The 22,909-nt window shown below is 52.7% G+C and overlaps 2 protein-coding genes across 2 annotated transcripts in view; both read right to left on the bottom strand.

Annotated features, from left to right (window-relative positions):
• LOC144246356 (uncharacterized) overlaps positions 1-22,909 on the bottom strand; it is a 387,512-nt gene that overhangs the window by 199,965 nt on the left and 164,638 nt on the right. Inside the window, 1 exon segment of the mRNA XM_077783741.1 lies at positions 19,845-20,301. Coding sequence (XP_077639867.1) covers positions 19,845-20,301 — 457 coding nt within the window.
• LOC144246359 (olfactory receptor 14J1-like) lies at positions 11,933-12,865 on the bottom strand. The gene has a single exon (XM_077783744.1). It carries the CDS (start codon positions 12,863-12,865, stop codon positions 11,933-11,935), a length of 933 nt encoding a protein of 310 aa, XP_077639870.1.

Here is a 22,909-nt window from a genome sequence, read left to right as displayed (position 1 = left end):
CAGGCCCTTGTACTGCCCAGGTGAATCCTTTGAAGGCCTTTTTAATAAATCCCCACTTTACTCCTGTAACACTGTCCAGCCTCTGCTCTAGGTGGCCTCTCAAGGCATCAAGGCCTGGCTGGCTGGGCCACCTGGGGGCCACCTGACAGGTCCAGCTGACCTTGGCATGTCCAGGGCTGCTGCTCAACTGCCCTTGGAGCACTGGGGCTCGGTGCTCTCCTTCCTGTGGAAAGAACTGTCCTTCTCCTCCAGGTGCCCATGCCCAAAATTTGGATTCCTCTTCTTAGTTTGCTTCTATGCAAAGATTGTTCCCAGATGAAATCTGCCAGGACAGACAGGTCTGGCTGGCTTGGCCACCCAGGGGCCACCTCTCATCTTCCTGTGGAACACTGGGACCCTGTGCTTTTCTTTCTTATGGGAAAAAAGCACCTTTCACATCCAGGCACCCATGGCCAAAGTTGGGAATCCACCTCCAGGATTCCCTATATCCAGGGATTTCTCCCAGGTGAAAGCTTCCAGGAGAGACAAGTCTGGCTGGCCTTGGTCTCCAAAGAGCTGATTCTTATCTGCATCTGAAACACTGGGGCTTTGTGCTTTCCTTTATGATGAAAAGAACTCTTCTTCCTGCCCAGGTGCCCATGGCCAGAACTGAGATTCCACCTTCAAAATTCTGAATATCCAAGGATTTCCCCCAGATGAAAGGTGCCAGGAGAGACAGGTCTGGCTCTCTTGGCCTATGGTGACCACCTCTCATCTTCTTCCAAAACACCTGGGCTCCACGCTTCTCTTTCCTATGGGAAAAACCATCCATCTTTACCAGATGCCCATGGCTAAAGTTTGGAATCCTCCTCCAGAATTCCCTAGGTCCAAGGATTTCTCAGTGACAAAAGCTGCCAGGACAAACAGGACCGGATGGCTTGGCCTCCCAGGAGCCTTCTCTCTCTGCTTCTGCCCCTGCAACACTGGGGCTCTGGGCTTTCCTTCCTATGGAAAAGAACCATCCTTCTTAACAATGCAGAAATGGCCAAAACCGGGGTTCCACCTCCCAGATTCCCTAAATCCAAGGGTTGCTTTCAGACAAAAAAATACCAGAACAGAGAGGTCTGGCTGCCCTTGGCCTCTGATGGTCACCTTTCATCTGCCCCTGAAACACCGGTGTTCCGTCCTTGCCTTCCTATAGAAAGGAACCGTCCTTCTCCTCCAGGCAGCCAGGTCTGAAACTGGCATTCCACCTCTAAAATTCCCTATATCCAAGGACAAAATCTGCCAGCACCATCTGATCTGGCTTCTCTTGGCCACTGGTGGCTGTGGCTCATCTGCCCCTGGAACGCTGGGGCTGGGTTGTTCCCTTCCTGTGGAGACCATGGTGGCACTGTGAGGACCTGGTGGAACCATGGAGTCCATTGTGACACTCTGGGGCCATGGTGACACCGCGGGGCTCCATGGAACCCAGAGACCACCATGACTCTGTGGGGCCTTGTGGAACCATGGAGACCATCCCAACCCTTCAGGGCCTCGTGTCACCAAGGCGGCATTGTGACACCTCAGGGCCTCCTGGAAGCAAGGGATCATTGGGACACTGTGGGGATCCATGGAATGAGGGGAACAGGGAACAGGTCTGGCTGGGTTGGCCTGCCAGGGGCCACCTGACAGGTCTGGTTGATCTTGGAATGTCAAGGGCTGCTTCTCATCTGCCCATGAACCACTGGGGCTCCGTGCTTTCCTTGCTATGGAAAAGAACTGTCCCTCTTTTTTGACACCCATGGACAAAATTGGTACTTCCCCTCAAAAATTTCCTGTATGCAAGGGTATCTGCCAGAAAAAAACCTTCCAGCTCTGGCTGGCCTTGGCCTCTGATGGTCACATCTCAGTTGCCTCAGAAGCACTGGGGCTCTGTGCCTTCCTTCCTGCAGAAAAGAACTGACCCTCTTGTTCAGGGGCCATGGAAGGAACTGGAATTTGGCCGCCAAAATTCCATCTATCCTAGGATTGCTCCCAGACAAAAGCTGCCAGGACAGACAGTTCTGCCTGGCCTTGGCCTCTGGTGATATGAGCAGAATGTTTTCATTTGCAAACACCTTGGAGAGGGCCCAGAGATCTCCCAAGCTGTGTTTTGCAGGCCTCAAGAACATAACCCACGTATGGAGGCTGATGTGCCTAGACTCAGCTGTGAAGAGACTGAGGACAGATCACGAGTGGCCTGGCAGGGCTTGAAAGGTGGGTTCCGAAATGGTGGAGCTTTTCTCCATAGTGGGAATCAGGCAGGGAGAGAAATTATGCCACAAATGCAGCTGGGGAAGTCCAGACTGGACACAGGAGGAGAAAGGAATTTCCCTCCCAGGGCAGGGCTGTGGTGCAGCACGTCCCCAGCAGGAGCCTGGAGCAGCCCAAGGCTTTGTGTGGCCAGGCAGGGGCAGCAGGAGGCAGAGCTGCCAGCAAAGGAAGGGCCAGCGAGGTGGGGCAGCCGGGGGTGATGACAGCCTGCAGGGACAGAGGCGCAGGGCAGGGACACCGTGGGACAGCCTGGGCTGCAGAGGGCTCAGGGATGTGCAGCAGCTGCAAGGCCCTGACAGAGCCAACCTGTGCAGCCCTTTGGCCATGGCTGCTGGCCCTGGGCCTGAGGCCACCAGGGGACAAGTGACCCTTGCAGCCCTGGGGCCTCAGTGCCTCCTTGTCCCTGCTCAGCAGCCTGGCAGGGGCCGCCCCATGGTCCTGCCCTTGGCACTGCACATCCCCACATGCCAGTGCCCATCCCGGGAAGAGCCCTGAGCAATGAGGGAGGGACAGGATCTGCCTTGCCAGGGGCTGGGGCTCAGGCCTGGGCCCTTTGCATTCCTGAAACACATCCAGGTTTGCTCAGCACCAGAGACACCTTTCCCTTGCTTGTGCCCAGCTCTCATCACTGACTCCAGTGTTCTGCTCTGACGGGAACCTGGGGAAACTTTCTCAGTTCTGTTCCTCAGTGGGACCCATTAAAACTTCAAGAAACTTTGGAGTTTTAATTTAACTTTGAGTTCTTTAGAAGTTTTTTGAAGACACTCTCAGGAACTGAGTCTGATGTAAACAACACCAAAGCCCTGAGAGGGTCATAAAATTTTTCCTATTCCAGTTGTGGAGAAAGATTTCAATCTGCTTGTAAGAAATACACATTCCTGTTTTAAAGCGTGTAATTTATTACATTTCTCTTTAGATCAGAGGCTATTCAGCATTCTATGATTGATATTGACCCAGGGTCTCCCCTCAGGAGCTCTGGCCTGCTCGGAGAAGCTGTGCCCTGAGCTCTGGCCCAGCGTGGACAACCTTGCTCCACATTGCCCCAGCCCATCCTGTCTGTCCTCACTCACCTGGGACCTGCTGTGCCTGCAGAGCTGGCTGCACCCAGCCTAAGAGGGGCTTTCCCTTTTTCTATGTTTGGAGCAATCTAAAACCCCTGAGTTTCCCCATGAAAACAGACACTCTCCTCAGGTGTGTGCCAGCCCAAGGTGCCACCAAAACCACTCCAGACCTGCCCTGGGCCAGCTGTGAGGGTGGATCATCAGCACCAACTGCACTGGGCACTGCAAGGGGCTGTGGCCATGGGCACTGCACTGACCCCACTGTTGGGTTTGGCTGCCACGGCAGCCCTGAGAAATTAAACTGTCCTTGGAAACACTGGGGAGGACTGGGACATACTGGGGAACACTGGGAATGCTGTGGGAGACACTGGGAGTGATGCTGTGGAGGACTGGGACAGCCTGGGAACATGAGGAATGCTGAGGGGGAATCTGGGTGGGCTGGGATGGACTGTGGGGGTACACTGGGACACACCGGGACATACTGGGAGTGAAACTGGGAATGAAACTAGGGGATACTGGGACAAACTAGGGACATTGTGGGGAAGACTGGGCAACACTGGGGCATACTGTGGGTGACATTGGGAGGAACTGGGAGGGCCTGGGAATGAACTCAGGTGTATTGGGAGGGACTGGGCTTTGCTGGGAGGGACTGGAGGGGCTTTGGGGCTGTACTGGGGATGAACTGGGATGAACTGGGCTGTACTGGGAATGGGCTGTTCCCGTCCCCGCCACCTCCCATTGGCCGAGGGTCCCGCCCATCACAGCTTCCAACCAATAAGCGTCAGGGATCATGGCTTTGGGGGCAGTGCCTGGGGGGTCTGCGCCATCTTTTCTTTTGCCTACATCTCCCATCATGCCTCGCAGCCCTATAGAGCTCCATTGGGGCCGGGACTACAACGCCCGTCATGCCCCGCGCTCCACAGAACCCCGGTACCGCCCCCATCTGTCCCATCAGTGTCCCCCAGACCCTCCGGGATCCCCAAGTGCCCTCAGCGCCCATTCGGGACCCCCTAAAACCGTCCTCGGATCCCCTGAGTGCTCCCAGCCCCACAGGTGCCCGGCACAGCCACTTCTGGGAATTCCTCTCCTCTCATCCCCCGTGGCCCCGGAGCCCCTCAGAACACAGTTCCGCGCCTAAAATTCCTGCCGCGCCCTGCGCCCTGAGGAACCCGGTTAAATCTCCCCAAGCTCCCCCGAGTGCTCCCCGGACCCCGAAGGGCCCCAAATTCCCCTCGCTGACCTCCAGGGCCCCGGACCCCCGAGTGCTCCCCCGGACCCCGAACTGCCCCTCAGGATCCCTGAGTGCCCCTCCAAGCGCCCGCCCGGCTCCCCCAGGGGCCCCCAGACCCTCAAGTTCTCTCTGAATTCCCTCCCCAGACACAAAACTGCCCCAAATGTGCCCAGAAATGTCTCCGTGGGCGCAAAGTGGCCGCTTTTACCCTGTCTGTGAAAATGGTAAAATAATGATGACAAAAATAATAAACAAAAATTAGAATAAAGAGGGCAAAATCAATAGCCAATAGTGGTCAATGAATTAATGAAGGGAATTGTCTTACTTAAAACCGATGACCAATAAGTTTTTGGTTGCAAAAAACACATAGAGTTTTTTTTTTATACAAGCATTAAAATGAAAAAATATTGGATAATAATTTTATGCATAAGCAAAATAAAATTTTAATTGTTATTAAGCAAAAATCAATTAATTTAATTCATTTAATTTAAATTTATCTAAATTTTAATTATAAAGAAAAATGAATAATTTTTTAAAAATGTTTTGGGATGTCAGTCCCAGGTGGGCAATATCTGGGGGTAAGGGGATGTGGTAAATGGATGTGATTCATGCTGAATAAGTTGTTGTCCTAGATTGCAAGGCAAGATGTATTCAATTGCCATCTGTTAGAGGTTGGTTCACTGCATTGTTTATTTTATCTTTTTATTTTCTTCCCTAATAAAGATCTGTTATTCCTGCTCCAATATTTTTGCCTGAGAGTCCCCCTTAACTTCAAATTTATAGCAATTCAGAGGGAGGGAGTCTAAATTTTTTTCCCATTTCAGGGGAAGCTCCTGCCTTCTTTAGCAGACTCCTGTCTTTGCGAACCAAGACAGATTTTGGCACCCAATGTGCAGCTCGAGGGCACAGGAACAAAAAAGGGAATATAACAGTTCTTGAGTAATCCAATTTCTGTGTGCTGCTACAGAAACCTCGTTCAGCGGCACCCTGTGCTCCAGCCTGCCCTGGTTTGGGTGGCACGGAACCGTGGCTGCATTTCTCCATTTGCAGGCCCTGATCTAAACACGGCTCCTACAGCCAAGGCTGCTGTGGCTGTTCTCCGGTTTGTTTTATGGGTGAATAAGGGGAAGAATTCATGGATCTTTAACTTCCTCTGGGAAGCAGGCACATGGATTCACAGCTGTCACACACTGACTGTGTGCTTTTGGGGTTACTTTAGTAGTGGCACCTACTGTGAGGAAATGACACCGGGGGAAATTTTCTCCCAACCCTTTAACCATCTCTTTGGGTTTGCCCCACCAGTTTGTGAAGGGCTCAGATCCACTCCAAATACCAATGATATCATACAGGGGCTGTGTTGCTGTTAGCCCTGTTCTATTTGGCACTGAGAGACGAGGGAAGATTAACCTGGATAACCACCCTGACACCCAGCCCAGAACCTGACACGGCCCCAGAGACCAGGGATGCTGCTGCCCCAGAGCCTGACCCTGCCCCACAGCCACCCCAGATATGAACTACCCAGACTGGGTGGGGGTCTGCTGAGGGAGATGCAGGAGATGCTGAAGGAGTGCATTTCCCCAGCTGGTGAGAAGCCCTCCCCCTGCCTCGAAAAAGGAGAGTCTGATGGGGCAGCAGTGGAACCCACAGATGTTACAACTGTCCAGGTTCCAGCTGAGCCACAAAGGCAGCCACAGCCAGCAGCAGTCGCCCCTGTAGAAACAAGGAGGTCTAAGATGGAATCAGAGCACCCAGATAAGGGAAGGCCCTCACAACCCACAGAGGAGCCAGAGGTTGTGATCATCACCGACTCCCTGACGTACAAAAGTCTCTGTAACCTGCACAAGGACATTGTACGATGGAGACGTGAGGCTTATACAACCTGACTGCTTCAAGTCTGAGACCTCATGGGTACAGGTGTCCAGCTGGATAGTGGTGAGGCAAGGAATTTGGGACCCTTGACCCAGGACTCAGGTATGAATCAGATTTTTGTAAGGGAGCCAGGGTCCCTTTCCTTCTTGGAGTGGATTTTAAAGAGTGTCAGAGAGAGGTTTGTCCACAGGGAGAGAATGCAGGAGCACCAGCACAGAACGTGCTGGAAAACCCTTGAGGAAGGGATCCAAGAGCTGAGGGAAGTGGCAGCATTGGAGGTACTCTTTGGAGGGATGGACAGCATGATAATAACCCAAACAAGGTCAGGTGCACAGGGCAAATGCTGTGGAGTCTGGCAAGGCTGGGGCCGTCTCAGTACACCACCTTCATTGCCACGATTAATGCCAATAGCAGCCGAGAGACAGTGGGCTCTGCTGCCAACAGCTGAGAAATTGTGAGAGTATGATCCATGGCCCAGTGCAGGCTCATGGCTCTGCTGTGGGCAAGGAACTCAAAGAGGAGATGAGGGAGATGAGGGAGGAGGTGAGGAGGAACAGTTCCCACATTGCCCCAGTGCGAGTCACAGGCCCCAAAGTCAGAGCCCAACGTTCCCCAGCCAGAGAGAAAGGGTACGCCCCACGGGCTGGCCTGGAGTTCTTTCTGCGTGACCATGGGGAAGACATGGGAAGGTGGGATGGGAAACCCATTTCTGTCCTGGCAGCGTGGGTGTGTCAGCTCAAGGAGGGAAGCACTGACCGAGGGAATTCCAGTGAAGTGAAGGCAGCCTGAACCCCCCATGACCAAGCTGCCAAGTATGATCTGTCAGATCTCCTTGAAAGTACCTATACCATGTGGGCTTAGGAAAGAAATAATAACCAGTGTTAGAGGGGCCCTACCTCAAGCCAGGGAGATGCACGGGAAAACCGGATCTTCTGGACAGTGTGGATCCGATGGCCTGGCACATCAGAGCCACAAAAATATGATGCTTTAGTTGATACTGGTGCACAGTGTACTCTGATACCATCGGGACATGTGGGGGCAGAGCCTGTTTCCATTGCTGGTGTGACAGGGGGATCACAACAATTGACTCTGGTGGAAGCCGAGGTGAGCCTGACTAGGAAGGAGTGGAAGAAACATCCTATAGTGACTGGCCCAGATGCTCCGTGTATCCTAGGCATAGACTTCCTCCGGAACGGATATTACAAAGACCCAAAGGGACTCAGGTGGGCTTTTGGAATAGCCGCTGTAGAGGCAGAAGACATTAAGCAGTTGAACACCTTGCCTGGACTGTCAGAAAACCCCTCTGCAGTAGGACTCCTGAGGGTGGAAGAGCTACGAGTGCCAATTGCGACCTCGACAGTGCACAGCCGGCAGTATCGGACGGATCTGGATGCCGTGATCCCCATCCACAGAATGATTCGGGAGCTGGAGAGCCAAGGGGTGGTCAGTAAGGCCCACTCACCCTTCCACAGCCCCATCTGGTCTGTGCACATGTCTGATGGAGAATGGAGATTGACTGTGGACTATTGTGGCTTGAATAAAGTAACTCCACAGCGCTGCTGTGCCAGACATGCTGGAACTCCAGTACGAGCTGGAGTCCAAGGCAGCAGAGTGGTATGCCACTGCTGACATTGCTAATGCGTTTTTCTCCATTCCTCTGGCAGCAGAATGCAGGCCTCAGTTTGCTTTCACCTGGAGGGGCGTGCAGTACTCCTGGAACCGACTGCCCCAGGGGTGGAAGCACAGCCCCACCATCTGCCATGGGCTGATCCAGGCTGCACTGGAAAAGGGTGAAGCTCCAGAACACTTGCAATACATCAGTGATATCACTGGTGGGGGAACACAGCAATGGAAGTGTTTGAGAAAGGAGAGAGGATCGTCCAAATTCTGCTGGAAGCTTTGCCATCAAGAAGAGCAAAGTCAAGGGACCTGCCTGAGAGATCCAGTTCCTGGGGTAAAGTGGCAAGATGGACAGAGTCAGATTCCAACTGAGGTCATCAATAAGATCACCGTGATGTCTCTACCCAGCACCAAGAAGGAAACACAAGCTTTCCTAGGTGCCATAGGTTTTTGGAGAATGCACATTCTCGAGTATGGCCAGATTGTGAGTCCTCTTTATCTGGTTACCTGCAAGAAGAATGATTTCCACTGGGGCCCTGAGCAGCAACAAGCTTTCACCCAGATCAAGAAGGAGATCGCTCATGCTGTAGCCCTTGGTCCAGTCAGGACAGGACCAGATTTCAGAAGTGTCTTCAAAGTGGATAGACTATATTGAAAACAATGCAGAGAGAATTGTTTTGTCCTTTTAACTTTTCCTACTTATATCTTGATATCAGCAATATCCAATTAATATTGACCCCCAGCACCTTGTTATGCAATCTGAATACATATGAAAATCATGATCCTTCATGGCTGACAATCAATAACACTTTGTCCCTACGCTCCCCCCACCATTTCCCTCATCCAACCCCTGGCGCTCCTATGCATCAGGAATCTTGTGGCCAGCAGGACCAGGGCAGTGATTCTTCCCCTGCGAGACAGAGTGAAAATTTAACAGGGTAGAAATCCATTTGGATTTAGGTGAAATGTGCTCCTTTGAGCTTGCTAACATGAGTGAAATATGCTGTTTAGTCTGGTAACTGCAGCACTAGCAAAGTTGCCCCAGCTAAAGAGAAAGAATGCAAATTTCCACACTAAAAACAGATAAGAAAGACTCCTTGGGCCTTTAAACAGACCACACAGAGTGACCCAGGAGCTCTTTCTGTACTTTCAGACAAAAACAAGTGTAACTAGCTGTAAGTGTAACATGAAATCATCAGAATGAATATGCATGAACCTATTGTGAAATTCTATGCCTATGGAAATTAATTAAGGGTAATAAAAAAGTTTTGGGACTTCTTAGGGGGGTGCATGTCCATTGAAGGGCGATGAGTCCCTACATGTGTCCAGCGCTGCAAATAAACATACCATTCCCTACAAATCTTTATTGGAATTGTGGGGTTTTTATTTTTCATCCATGTTTCACCTGTGCTGGGCACTGGTTGGGCAGCACCTCGAGTGCTGTGTCCAGTTCTGGGGTCCCCAATTTAGGAAGTGTCGGAGTCCAGGACACTGCAGCACCAAGGAATTCAACGGGGCACTCTGAGGCCTCATGGAACCAAGAGGCCACTGTGACCCTGCAGGGCCTTGTGGAACCATGCAGAGCTTTGTGACAGAGCAGGACCTCGTGTCATGATGGGGCCATTGTGACCCTGCAGGGCCCTATGGAACCGAGGGGCCACTGCTGCCCCTCAGGAACTCACGGAATGCAGGAAACATGTTTGACACCGTGGTGGCCCTTGGGACCAAGAGGCCATTGTGACACTGTGGGACCAAGGAGAGCATTTCTGCCCTGCCAGACCTCATGGAACCAAGGATCCACTGTGACACTGCAGGGCCTTGGGGACCACGGTGACACTGAGACACTGCAGGGCCCAAGGATCCAAGGAACTCTGTGACACCAAGGGGTCCCATGGAACCAAAGGGACATTGTGACACTGGGAGAACTCATGGAATCATGGAGACCATTGGGACACTCTGGGGCCTCATGGAACCCTGGTGACACCAAGTTATTTGGGAGTGTGGATCTGATGGAGGGGAGGAGGGCTCTGCACAGGGCCCTGGACAGGCTGGATCCAGGGCCCAAATCCAACAAGGTGAGGTTTAACAAGTCCAAGTGCCGGGTCCTGCACTTTGGCCACAACAACCCCTGCAGCGCTACAGGCTGGGGACAGAGGGGCTGGACAGCAGCCAGGCAGAAAGGGACCTGCAGGGACTGATGGACAGCAGGCTGGACATAATCCAGCAGTGTACCCAGGTGGCCAAGAAGGCCAATGGCTCCTGGCCTGGATCAGGAATGGTGTGGCCAGCAGGAGCAGGGCAGTGATCCTTCCCCTGTGCTGGGCACTGGTTTGGCAGCACCTTGAGTGCTGTGTCCAGTTCTGGGCCCCCAACTTAGGAACGATATGGAGGGGCTGGAGCATGTCCAGAGCAGGGCAACAAGGCTGGTAAGGGGTCTGGAACACAAGTCCTGTGAGGAGCGGCTGAGGGAGCTGGGGTTGTTGATCCTGGATAAGAGGAGACTCAGGGGAGACAAGGTGGTGTCAGGGCACACGTTGGACTTGATGATATCCAGGGTCTTTTCCAACCTTGCTGGTTCTGTGATTCTCTGAAACCACCCTTGGAGAAGTTGCAGGAGGAGCCCTGGGCCTCCTCTTCAGAAGCTCCAGCAGCCCAGGTCCCTCAGCTTCTCCTCACAGCCCCAAAGCCCATCCTGTCAGTCCTGCAGAGCCTCTGCAGCTCCTCCTCACTGCCCAGAACAGGGAGCCCCACAGCCAGACACAGCAGCCCAGATGTGCCCCCCTGGCCTGGGGTGCCTCTGGCAAGGGAGCAGCACCAGACACTGCAGGAGCCTGCAGACAATTCCTGCAGCACTTGTGGGATGATCCTGCTCCCCAAGGGATGTTCCCATGGTGCCAAGTCAGGAACTGCAATGGGGAGTGGGGCCAGAGAGGAAAGGGCAAACAGGGATGGGCTGTGTGCAGGGGTGGGAACAGGGGTGGGCAAGAGGAAGAAATTTATATCAGAAAGAGTAAAGAAAGCAAAGGTGAAGCCAAGGAAATGCTCAGGGCAGTTTGGGGGTGGCTGCCAGGCAGCCCTGGCTCTGAGCAGCAGCGTCTGCAGTGGGCAGGAAACTCCCAGCTGATGGGAACAAACTTTCTGGCTGACTGCAGAGGCCAGGACAAAGCTGAGTGGTTTCCCTGGTGTCCCCCAGCCCTTTCTGGCCCCAGGGGCTGATGGCATTTGTGCTGCCTCAGGTTCATGTCCCCACACCAACAGCCTGGGGCTGCTCACGGGGGTTTTCTGTGCTGAGCATTGGCCTGGCCGTGTTCTTGAGAGAGCCTGGGCAAGGAGCCTGGAGCCCCCAGGCCCTGGCCTGAGGCGTCAGCGCTGCCCCAGCAGTGCCCATGGCCTGTCCCTGCTGCAGCCCCGGCACTGCCACCCCCAGGACTGTGCCCGGCCCTGAGAGCACTCAGGCCCTGCAGCAACACCAGGGCCACCAGGGCAGCGGGGCAGGGCCACGGGAGCAGCACTGGCAGCACCAAGTGCTGCTGCTCCTGGGCACAGCTGCTGTGCCAGCCCTGATCTGCCCCAGCTCTGCACACAGACATTGCTGCTGCAGCTCCAGAGAAGGCAACAAAAGGGCATCTCTGCAGAAAACTGTGCTGGGAGATCCTTGAGTTCCTTTAAAGTCACCAAGAGCACAGCCCCTCATTGGCACAGTTTGTGGGTACAGGGAAGGTGGGGAGAAACAAAATGAGAAATGGCACAAACAATGACATTTCTTTGTGGACAATATGAAAAAATTTAAACAAAGAAAAAACCCACCAAAATAAACCAACTAGAAGTATAAAAAATTACTTTTATTACAAGTGATTTGCAGAAATTCGCCAGCAGTTTAATGTCTCTGGAAGCAACCAGTCATCAATATCCTCATGGCAGCCTCGAGCTCCTGGTTCCTCAGGCTGTAGATGAGGGGGTTCAGGGCTGGAGGCACCACCGAGTACAGAACTGACACTGACAGATCCAGGGATGGGGAGGAGATGGAGGGGGGCTTCAGGTGAGCAAATATAATAGTACCGGCAAATAGGGAGACCACGGCCAGGTGAGGGAGGCAAGTGGAAAAGGCTTTGTGCCGTCCCTGCTTAGAGGGGATCCTCAGCACAGACCTGAAGATCTGCACATAGGAGAAAACAATGAACACAAAACAACCAAATACTGAACAGGCACTAACAACAATGAGCCCAAGTTCCCTGAAATAGGAATAGGAGCAGGAGAGTTTGAGGATCTGGGGGATTTCACAGAAGAACTGGCCCAGGGCATTGCCATGGCACAGGGGCAGGGAAAATGTATTGGCTGTGTGCATGAGAGCATTGAGAAAGCCACTGGCCCAGGCAGCTGCTGCCATGTGGGCACAAGCTCTACTGCCCAGGAGGGTCCCGTAGTGCAGGGGTTTGCAGATGGACACGTAGCGGTCGTAGCACATGATGGTCAGGAGGAAATACTCTGCTCCTAGGAAGAACAGAAGGAAAAAGAGCTGTGCAGCACATCCTGTGTAGGAGATGTTCCTGGTGTCCCAGAGGGAATTGTGCATGGCTTTGGGGACAGTGGTGCAGATGGAGCCCAGGTCGCTGAGGGCCAGGTTGAGCAGGAAGAAGAACATGGGCGTGTGCAGGTGGTGGCCGCAGGCTACGGCGCTGATGATGAGGCCGTTGCCCAGGAGGGCAGCCAGGGAGATGCCCAGGAAGAGGCAGAAGTGCAGGAGCTGCAGCTGCCGCGTGTCTGCCAGTGCCAGCAGGAGGAAGTGGCTGATGGAGCTGCTGTTGGACATTTGCTGTGGCTGCACATGGGAATCTATAAGAAAAATAATTATGGAATAGTTGGGTGTGGACAGCACTTTAAATATCCCAGCACAGCTTAGGGGCATCTTCCCCCCAATGCCTTCCCAGGGCTCTTCTGCCTGGGGCTGTCCCTGCCAGCAGCTGCTTCCCTGTGCCCAGGGCTGGTCCCTGCCAGAGCTGCCAGAGCCCAGCCCAGCTCTGGGGGCTCAGCTCTGCCCTGCAGACCCCTCCCAGACCTGTCACAGCCCAGGGGCAGCTCTTGCTCTGCAGGCTCTGATGGCAACATCAGAGCAACACTGAGGAGGCTGGAAAAAGCACAAAGATGCTGCATCTAAGAGGCCCTGTGCTGAAATCTGTTACTGCCTGGTTTATTTAGATGTGAAAAAAAAACTTTTCTTTTTATCAATATGAACTGAGAGATGCATATCTATGGGGAATTCCCCATCCAGGCAACAAAGATTAGTACATAAAAAACAGAAATTTCCCATTTATGCAGTTCCTGTCTTGCTACACTCCCTGTATAATCTATTTGGAAAAGTTCTGGAGTTAAATGCCATGCTGGGAACAGTCCTGAATAATGCAGCATCCTCACCACACAAGGAGAATATTGCAAGACTTACCAGCTGTCTCCTTTCCCCCAGATCTTGTCCCCCAGTTCTAGGAGCAGCTCCAGGGCCGGCTGAGAGCTGTCCCTGGCAGGCAGCAGAGTCCCTGGCCCAGCACAGCGCCCTGGGCTGCAGGACCCTGCTCTGCAGGACAGCCCTGGGCACCCCTGGCTGCTCTGCACAGGAGATGAGCAGAGAATGCACTCACAGGGTCTGTGGGCATTGGCATGTTCCAGCTTTAGGAGATCTCTCCAGGAGCTGCAGGTGCATTGTCCTGCAGCCAGAGGTTCCTGTGCCAAGGGCTGGCAGTGATTCTGCCCCACGCACTTCTCAGCCCCTTCCCAGCCCTGACTGATTGAAGCTCTCTGTGCCTCTGTGCTGTGCCTGGGCTGGCTGCAGGCAGTGCCCCAGCCCTGCTGGGCTGGCAGAAGAGCTGCTCAGCAAGAGAAATGTGCTTTTGAAGCTCTGCTTGGTTACCAGGATCACCCTCTGTGCCAGGAGCCCAGCCCAGCTCAGCAGCACAGACACAGCACAAGGACTTTAATGACCCTCTGGGGCTTTGTGCTCAGGCCCTGAACACCAGGCCCTGAGAGGGAGCTGCAGAAAACTCTCCAGAACTCCAAGTCAGAATCCAACACCAAAGTTTCTTGGACTTTTAATGGGTCCCACTGAGGGACAGAACTGAGAAAGTGTCCCCAGGCCCCAGGCAGAGCAGAGAACTGGAGGCCCTGATGCCAGGCGGGGACAAAGAGAAGCCAAGTCTTGGTGCCCTGGGGCACAGCAGGGTCTGTGCCACCAAGGGCTGTGAGGAGACACCTTGTCCAGAGGCCCTGGGGCCTCCTGGCACAGCCCCAGCCAGGCTGGGCACTGTCAGCCCCTGGTCCTGCCCTCAGCATCCCCCCCATGCCCACATCCCAGTGGCCTCAAGCATCTGCTGGAAGGAGTCCCTGGGGAGCCTTGGTCAGGAATGGCCCTGGGGGCTCCTTCATGCTGCCAGGGACTGCAGGTTTTTCAAAGGACTTTGGCTTTTGCTTTTTCTTTTCTGAGAGCTTTGTGCAATCATGGCCTCCAATTATCTGCTTTAATTGCTCCCCTGAGATTCTTTGTCAGTAACAACTCAGTGGGCTCATTAATGCTTCAGGGTACTTCAGTTCTTTTAAGGTACTTGGTGTTTCCCTTTTGATCCAGACTCTGTGAGAGGTTTGTTCAATAATGGCCCCAATTATCTGCTTTAAGGAGTCCCTTGAGAGCTTTGTACTGACACTCAGTGGGGCGCATTGATGATTTGAAATACTCAAGGTGTTTAGGGTACTTTGGATTCTCCTTCATACACTGAGTCTCTGAGAGATTTTTGGGCCATCCTGGCCTCCAGTTCTTCCCTCCAAGGAGTCCATGAGGAACCTGTGTTGGGGATGGATCTCAGTGGGACCCATTCATGCTTTGAGACACTTTGGGTGTTTCTTCTGACTTTGACTCCTTGAAAGGTTTGGGCAATCTCCTCTCAGGCCCTGAAGTTCCAGGGCTCAGCTCCAAAGGAAACACGGAGCTCATTGGGATCAAGCAAGTCCTGACAAACCATGGCTCTGCCTTGATTTCCCTGTGCTCTGGGGCAGTTCATCAGGAAGGTTTGCTGTTGCAGTTATGGAGAAATATTTCAAAGAGTTTCTAGGAAATATATATTCCTATTTTAAAGGATGTATTTTATTCCTGTTCTCCTTCGAGAAGAGGTAGTTGCATCATTCAGTGATTGATACTGACCCAGGGAGTCTCTTAAGGAGATCTGGCCTGGTCAGAGAAGCTGTGCCTTGAGGTCTGACCCAGTGTGGACAGCCTTGCTCCATATTCCCCACCCCCATCCTGTCTGTCCTCACTCACCTGGGACCTGCTTTACTCAGAGAGCTGGCTACACTCAAGGAAAGAGGGATTTCCCTTCCTTCATTTTCAGAGCAATCTAAAACTCCTGAGTTTCCCCACTGAAAACAGACAATGTCCTCAGCTGTGTGCCAAGCCCAAGGTGCCACCAAGACACTTCCAGGCCTGCCCTGGGCCAGCTGTGAGGGTGGATCATCATCCCAACCTGCACTGGGCCATTGCAAGGGGCTGTTGCCATGGTCACTGCACTGACCCCACTGCTGGCTTTGGGTGCCATGGCAGTGCTCATCAGTTCAGGTTTCCTGGAAAACCAGCCCAAGGAGCCATTTCTGCAGCCAGGTTCCATGGCCACTTGCCTGCAGAGCTGCTGCTGCCCTCGGCTGCCATGGCAGCCCTCAGGACAAAGCGGTGCCAGAGCTGTTCCAGGTACAATTGCAGTGACACTCCTTGGTGCCGCCAGGTGCCACGGCAGCGGCCACAGGGACCTGTTCCTTGGTTTGGTGCCACGGCAGCCAAGGCCTGGAGCCACTGTGATGGTTGTTTGCCATGGACACCTGCCCTGGGCCCCTTGCTCAGGGCTGGTGTCACAACCCAGAGCCAGAGGGGGTCCTGTTGCCGGGGGCTTGTGCCATGGCCACCTGCCCTGTGCCGCGCTGGCTGGTTGGGCGCCGTGGAACCAGCAGCAAAGGGCAGAGCCAGGGCCAAAGGCCAGGTCAGGCAGACAGAAAGGGGCAGTGCTGGGCTCTGTTCCCATGGCAGCCCTCACTGGGTGTGACACCTGGGTCACCTGCCCTGGCACTTGCCATGGAAACCCGGCCCATTGGAAATACAACAGTGGACAAAGGTTTTAGTAGGGCCTGTCACACCAGGACAAAGCCTGATGGTTTTAAACTAAAGAGGGACATTCAGATAAGAAGAGATAAGGAAGAAATTTTTGATGATGGGGTTGGTGATACACTAAGGCTGGTTGCCAGGGAGGTGGTCAATGCTCCATGCCTGGAAACATTCCAGTCCAGCAGGGACAGGGCTCTGAACAACCTGATCTGGTGAAAGATGTCCCTGCTCATGACGGGGTTTGGATGAGATGCGCACTGCAGAGCTCTTCCCATCCACATTCCAGGATTGCATGGGGAGAAGGGGCTGCTCAGTGGACTCCATCCACTCCCTTGACTCCTCATTGTCTCTGCTGGAGCCCACATCCAAGAGCTAAACCCAGCCCCTTCTCTGCCTTTCCTGTCCCTGCCCCAGGGGCTGGCAGAGCCAGGCTGGCACCAGTGACCTTTGGTCTGCAGGGCTGAGGTCACACTCTGTGGGCTGGGGCAGAGCCCAGCCAGAAATGAGCCCTGAAGCAGCAGCTCTGCAGTGTGGTTGTGACAGCCTAGTCAGAGAGCAAGAAAACTGGGTAAGTTTTCACAGAATCAGCCTGTGAGACTTCAGGGACTTGAAGATAAGCACAGATAGCTTATTATTATAAACAACCTGCAGATGTTGTTTTCCTACTCTCTGTTTTCTTGTTTTTCTCAAAGATTGTTTATCAGAAGGGCGACTAGTTAATTAGCTGATCAGGTGAAATGTACTAACGAAGTGACCAATCAAATCTCCCTGGATCGGAACAGCTTATAAAAAGGAGCAGTTCCAAATATACGGCACATTATGCCAATCAGCCTCCTGATGAGCCTGTGTCATTTCTAACTCAGCAGTGACCCTGCAGCGCTGGCCACCAGGCCGGGTGCCAAGGGAGGCTTCTGGCCATGCCCTGCAAGCAGCTGCTGCTGCCAAGGTGCCTTTGGTGCCTCGGGCTGTCCCTGGCACAGCTGCCAGCACGGCACTCTGCCCTTGTGCCCAAGGCCTTCCCTGTGCTGGGGCTGGCCTGGGGCTGTTCCTGCAGTGGGACCTGCCCTGCTCCTGGCACAGGAAAGGCAGTTCCTGCTGGAGCAGGAGGCTCTGCCTGCAATGGGCTCAAACCACTCCAGCCAGGCCCTGTTTGCAAAGCCCCAGTGGGAAATGAAGGAGAGGGGTCACGCTGCTTTTGGGGTGAATAATGCTGAAACCAGCCTGACTCTTCCATCCCAAAGTTCAACATCCTCAGAGGGAGCTGAAGCTGTAGCAGAGCTGGAAAAATCCCCCTAGAAAGGAGCAACCAAGGGTCACCACTGAGAGCTTCTGCAGAGCTGCTGAGCTGGCCCAGCCCGGGCACATCTGGCTGGCAGGGCAGCACTTCAGACTAGAAAAGCCCCATCCCAGATTTTAACAGCAGCGTCTCCTGACCTTTCCCTTCTTGGGGAATGTGGAGATTCCTCCCTGCATTGGGGACACCCCTCAAGGTCACTGCTCCAGGTTGAACCAAAGAGATTTACCCACAGTCATTGCTCTGAGGGAGTGACATCAATCTCTGCTTAATTACTGTTTGTTCTTTAATACAATTGCTTTGAAATCACTTTGTAGTTCATAATATAAATATCATATCATATCATATCATATCATATCATATCATATATAATATATCATATATCATATATAATATATCATATATATCATATCATAATCATATCATAATCATATATAATAATAAAAATTTTGTAGCTCTTATGCCTTGGTGTAAATATATCTTATTAAGATAATTTTGTCTAATCAATTCCATAATAGATAATATATATTTATAGCAATAGACCTGGTTTGCCATCCTTAACCCATTGGGACAAATTCTATAAAGGTTTAATTCCACCTTTATAATTCTTTACACACACACTGTTGAAAAGTCTGGGACTGGGATTCGAACAAGCTGCTCCAAGGCTCTTCTCACAGAAAGAGATTAGAAAGCCTGGAGGTCCCTGGGGGTATTTTTGGATCTGAGGGGGTTGTTGGGACTCCTTTCTGCACCTCGTGACCCAACAGAAACTTCTCTAATAAACTTTGCCTGAAGCTCCCACTCTGGCCATGACAGGAAGCCCTGTGTGTGTCTGGGATATCCCGGCTCTTTGGCAGCCTGGGGACTCCTGGGATGTCACTGTGGAGCCCCCGTGAGTGCCTGTGACAGATCGGTGCCTTTGCAGCCCAAGGTGCCCTGGGATGTCACCATGGAATGGCTGTGACTGCCTCTGACCACACGGCTCTTTGCCATCCCCAGAAACCCTTGGGAGGGCTCCATGGAGCCCCCTGTCTCTGTGTGTGACATTCCAGCTCTTGAACAGCCTGGAGACTCTTGGAAAGTCCCCATGGAACCCCTCTGAGAGCCTGTGAACAAATCTCATCCTTAGCAGGTAAACATGCCCAGCCCCTGGTGCTATGTTCAGTTTCCATGGCAACCATCCCCAGGAAACCCTGTTGCTCTGGTCAGTTCCCATGGCAAACATCACCAGGAAACCCTGTTGCTATGGTCAGTTTCCATGGCAACCATCCCCAGCCCCTGTTGCTATGGTCAGTCCCTGGGCAGCTCCATGGAGACCCCATGCCAGGGGTGGTTGCCATGGACACCAGCTCAGGCCTGGAGCCCGTTGCCATGGCAACCATTGGCACTCCCATCCCCAGGGTCATGGATCCCAGAACCACAGAATTGGCTGAGCTGGGAGGGACCCATCAGGATCCTCGAGTGCAACTGCTGGCCCTGCACAGGACACCCCAACACTGCCAGCCTGGGCCTGGCAGCGCTGTCCAAACGCTGCTGGAGCTCAGAGAGCCCTGGAGCTGGGACCCTTCCCTGGGGAGCCTGGGCAGTGCCCCAGCAGCCTCTGGGCAAAAACCTTTTCCTGAGATCCAACCTAAGCCTGCCCCGACTCAGCTGCAGCTGCTCCCTCCACTTCTGTCCCTGGGCACCAGAGTGAAGAGGTTCCCTCAGCCCCAGCCAGGGACCCGCTCCCAAGGCTGCTGCCATGGCCACCAGGGCTGGCACCAGCTGGGACGCTCGGTTTCCACACGCCGGGCTTCAGGAATGGGATTCCCCAATTTCCTGCTCCAGCTAAAACCGCGCTGCCGCTCGCTGCCCTCCCGCCTCCCATGGAAAGCACAAAAGGCAAAGATCCCGGGATGGGAAAAGAACAATTTACTGGGAACAGCAACGAGATAAAGAACAAACAGGAACAGAAAAAATATTGAAAACAGAAGGGATAAGAAAAACTATTTACAGGGAAAATTTCAACATCAATGACTGTCTTTTCCTGGCCATGTATTTCCTCCTGTCGGGAAAGGACACCCTTCTCCTCAGGGGAAGAGAGAGAGAGTCCCTTTCCTGCCCCTGGCACTGACCTGAGGTGGGAGTGAATGTAGTGACAGGGCCATGGCCAGACCCTCATGTTCTCCAATCCCACATCAGGTCATTGGCAGGGGCAGGAGAAGGTACAGGTGTCTTCCCAGCATGGATCACAGGGAACAGGGATCACCAGGGATCTTCCCAATGTGGGTTTTTTAATGGGGAATGAAGCTGGAGTGGTGCACAAAGCTCCTCCTGCAGTTGGGGCACTCACAGGGCTTTCCTCACCAGTGCGTCCATTGGTGCCTGGTCAAGTGAGAGCTCTGGGTGAAGCTCTTCCCACACTGGGGACACTCGTATGGCCTCTCCCCGGTGTGGATGCATTGGTGGGTGATGAGGTGGGAGGTGCGCTTGAAGCCCTTCCCGCAGTCGGAGCAGCGGAAGGGCCTCTCCTCAGTGTGGATCCGCTCATGGAGGACGAGATTGGAGCTGGTGTGAAACCCCTTCCCACACTGGGGACACTCGTAGGGCCTCTCCCCAGTGTGGATGCGCTGGTGGATGACAAGGTTGGAGCTGCAGCTGAATCCCTTCCCACACTTCCCACACTCGTAGGGCCATTCCCCAGTGTGGATCATCTGGTGTCGTTTCAGATTTTTGCTCTGCCTGAAACTCTTCCCACACTCTGAGCACTTGTAGGGCTTCTCCCCATGGTGAAGCTGCTCATGGAGCTCCAGCTCCAAGATCTGGCTGAAGCTCTGTCCACCTTCCTGACCCAGAGTGGGCCTTTCTTTCTCAGAGCATCCTGGGCTGGGTTTGCAGACCTTCCTCCTGTGGGATCTCCAGGGATTTTCCTCCCTGTTGGATTCCTGCGCTGTGGAGTTGCTCAAAATGGGCTCTTCCATGAGGTTCTGCTGCAGGGATTTGTCCTTCCTGGTCTCCATCCTCAGCTCCTGCTCTGGGCTAAAAAGGACAAGGAGAGGATGGGATTTGCCTCCATGCCAGAGGGAAGGGCAAGGAGATCCCCCCAGTGCGTCCCCGGCAGGAGGGCACCGGCAGCGGGGCTGTCCTGCAGCCGGGGGCTAGGCTGGGAGATGGAGCAGGAGAGAGGGAGAAAGGGGCACTGACTTCCTCCTCACCCGCCTCGGTGCACCAGGGCATCTTCCTCTTCCTCACAACCTTCCCCTCCATCTGGCGAATGTTTGGGTATGGGAAATCCTGTTTTGGGAGGAAAACAAGGGATGAGCACAGTGAGTTTTGTACTAGTTTGAAGGCAAACCAGGGGGAGAGTCTAAGCCAGAATAATTGAATAAGAAAATTAAGATCCAAACAATGATACAGAAACACTGGCTTAATCTGACAGATTCAGGATATAACCCGACACCACAATGCTCAGGGTGGTGGTAGCTGTCTGATGAAATGGTGGCTGCAGTCCGGCTGGAGTGATGAACGTGATTCTGTCAAAGCAGTGATCCTGTAGAAGGGTCTGGTCTTCCTCTGAAAGTTCAGTGGTGCTTATGGAGCTCTTGTCCTCTGGGAATGCAGCAGGCAAGGTGGTTGTGGTGTTGCAAATGGTGAGATTATATCCAGGTAGAAATGCTTGGTTCCTCCCCCTGGGCGGAGCATCCCACAATGGGATGATGTAATTTTATCAGTCCTGCAGTGACACTCAATGGCCCATTAACAGAAGATGGCCCCTGGAGGGCGATATCAGGGCTGAGCCATGGAAGAGATAAAGAACACTGCCCCACCTGTTGATAACAGTTTATGGAGATGGGGACTGAAAACACTTTTGGTTACATCTGACACTGTAACCTGAAACAGTGAGGCAATCCCTGCTCGGGGTGGGGGGTGAACACCACCCCCCTTACCCAAACTGGCTCCGGTGTAAAACCCCCACCCTGGGAAGGTCACGCAAACAGGGGACAATGTCGCACTTGCCCCGCCCCAGGGGAGATCTCTGTCCCTGTCACTCCCTTGCTCTCTCCCCTTTTCTCCTTCTTTCCATCTCTCTCTTAAGTTTGTTAAAATCACTGGAAGAAAGGGAGCAAATCATACCAGCAAGACTGACAAGGATCATTCACCCCAAGGTGAGGAACACAAGGCCACTAAAATCCTACAAGAAGCCCAGCTCAAGTAGCTAAATTCCCAAATAACTCCTGAATTCACGGGCTTTGGGGGGAGAAGCATTATTTTCTTGGTCCCTGTCACCTTTGTTACAGCCACACGGAGCTTTCCCTTCCTTTTAATAATCTGTATTGGGACAAATTTCCATGTTTCTTTTTTTGGAACCTGTCAGCATTTGAGTTGGAGCTGTGTTGGAACCGATGAAATTTGGAATTTCCAGAGAATTGCCTCTGTTGTTAGTTTATTAATGATTGGGATTTGTTTGCGTTTTCATCACAAGTGACTTGTGGGAAGAGCAAATCTTCCTCAAGGCATTTTATGGAGGGTTAAGTTTAATTTCTGCTGAGTTTGTTTTTTCCAGTGCTCAGAGGATGCTCAAGGGTCTCTGGTTTTGGTTTGGCCCTAATTTTCTTCCAATTTGTCTTTATCACTTAAAAACATTTGGAAAATGACTAAAATTATTATTGAACAGAGATGTCAATAGTCACACCAATTATGAGGTGTTTGAGGTGGAATATATTGTTTGGGAACATATTCTGGAGGATTTGTGAGTTCTTGGTAGTATTCTCCATATCTTTGCACTCCAAAAGCCAAGGTGGATTTGTCTGTCACCTCAAAATGACTCAGTTCCACTGGAAACCCCTCAATCTAACCCCAAAATTGCTCAATCCTACCTCAAAATGGCTGGTTCCCACCTCAGCCCTAAGCCAAAATTACTCAGTTCCACAGCCTCCAGGGTGAGATGGGGTTGGAAGGCGATTGGGAGAAATGAGATCCAAATTTGAGGTTGTGGGGTCAGGATTGTGTGGGGCTGGGTGGTTGTGATTTATTTTGAGAATAAATAAAACTATCAGAATTATTGATTTCTGTCCCATTCCTTTTCTGTCAGCTCTGGTTTGCTTTTCAGAGTGCTGCCTTCTCAGCTGATTTTGTGACCTCCTGTCCCAGACTGAAAAGCAAGATGTGTTCTTTTTGCCATCTGTATGGCAGTTGTCCTGTGTTAAGTGGACAGTTTTTCCTTATCTCTTCCACAATCAATCCTCCCTCAGGGGAGACATCTGCTGATAATGGGCTATTGAATGTCACTGCATGACTGATAAGAACTGTAACATCCCATTGTGAGATGTTCAGCCCAGATGGAGGAGCCAAGCATTCCTACCTGCATCTAGTCTTGAGATTCTGGCCCACCAACACAGCTTTTCTGGGCTGGATTTTCCCAGAGGAACAGCTGCCTCTTCCTTTTCTAC

The sequence above is a fragment of the Lonchura striata genome, chromosome 6 (genome assembly GCF_046129695.1).
Source record: "Lonchura striata isolate bLonStr1 chromosome 6, bLonStr1.mat, whole genome shotgun sequence".
NCBI lineage: Eukaryota > Metazoa > Chordata > Aves > Passeriformes > Estrildidae > Lonchura > Lonchura striata.
Note: the sequence above shows the minus strand (reverse complement) of the source record. Positions and strands in the feature narration are given on the sequence as shown.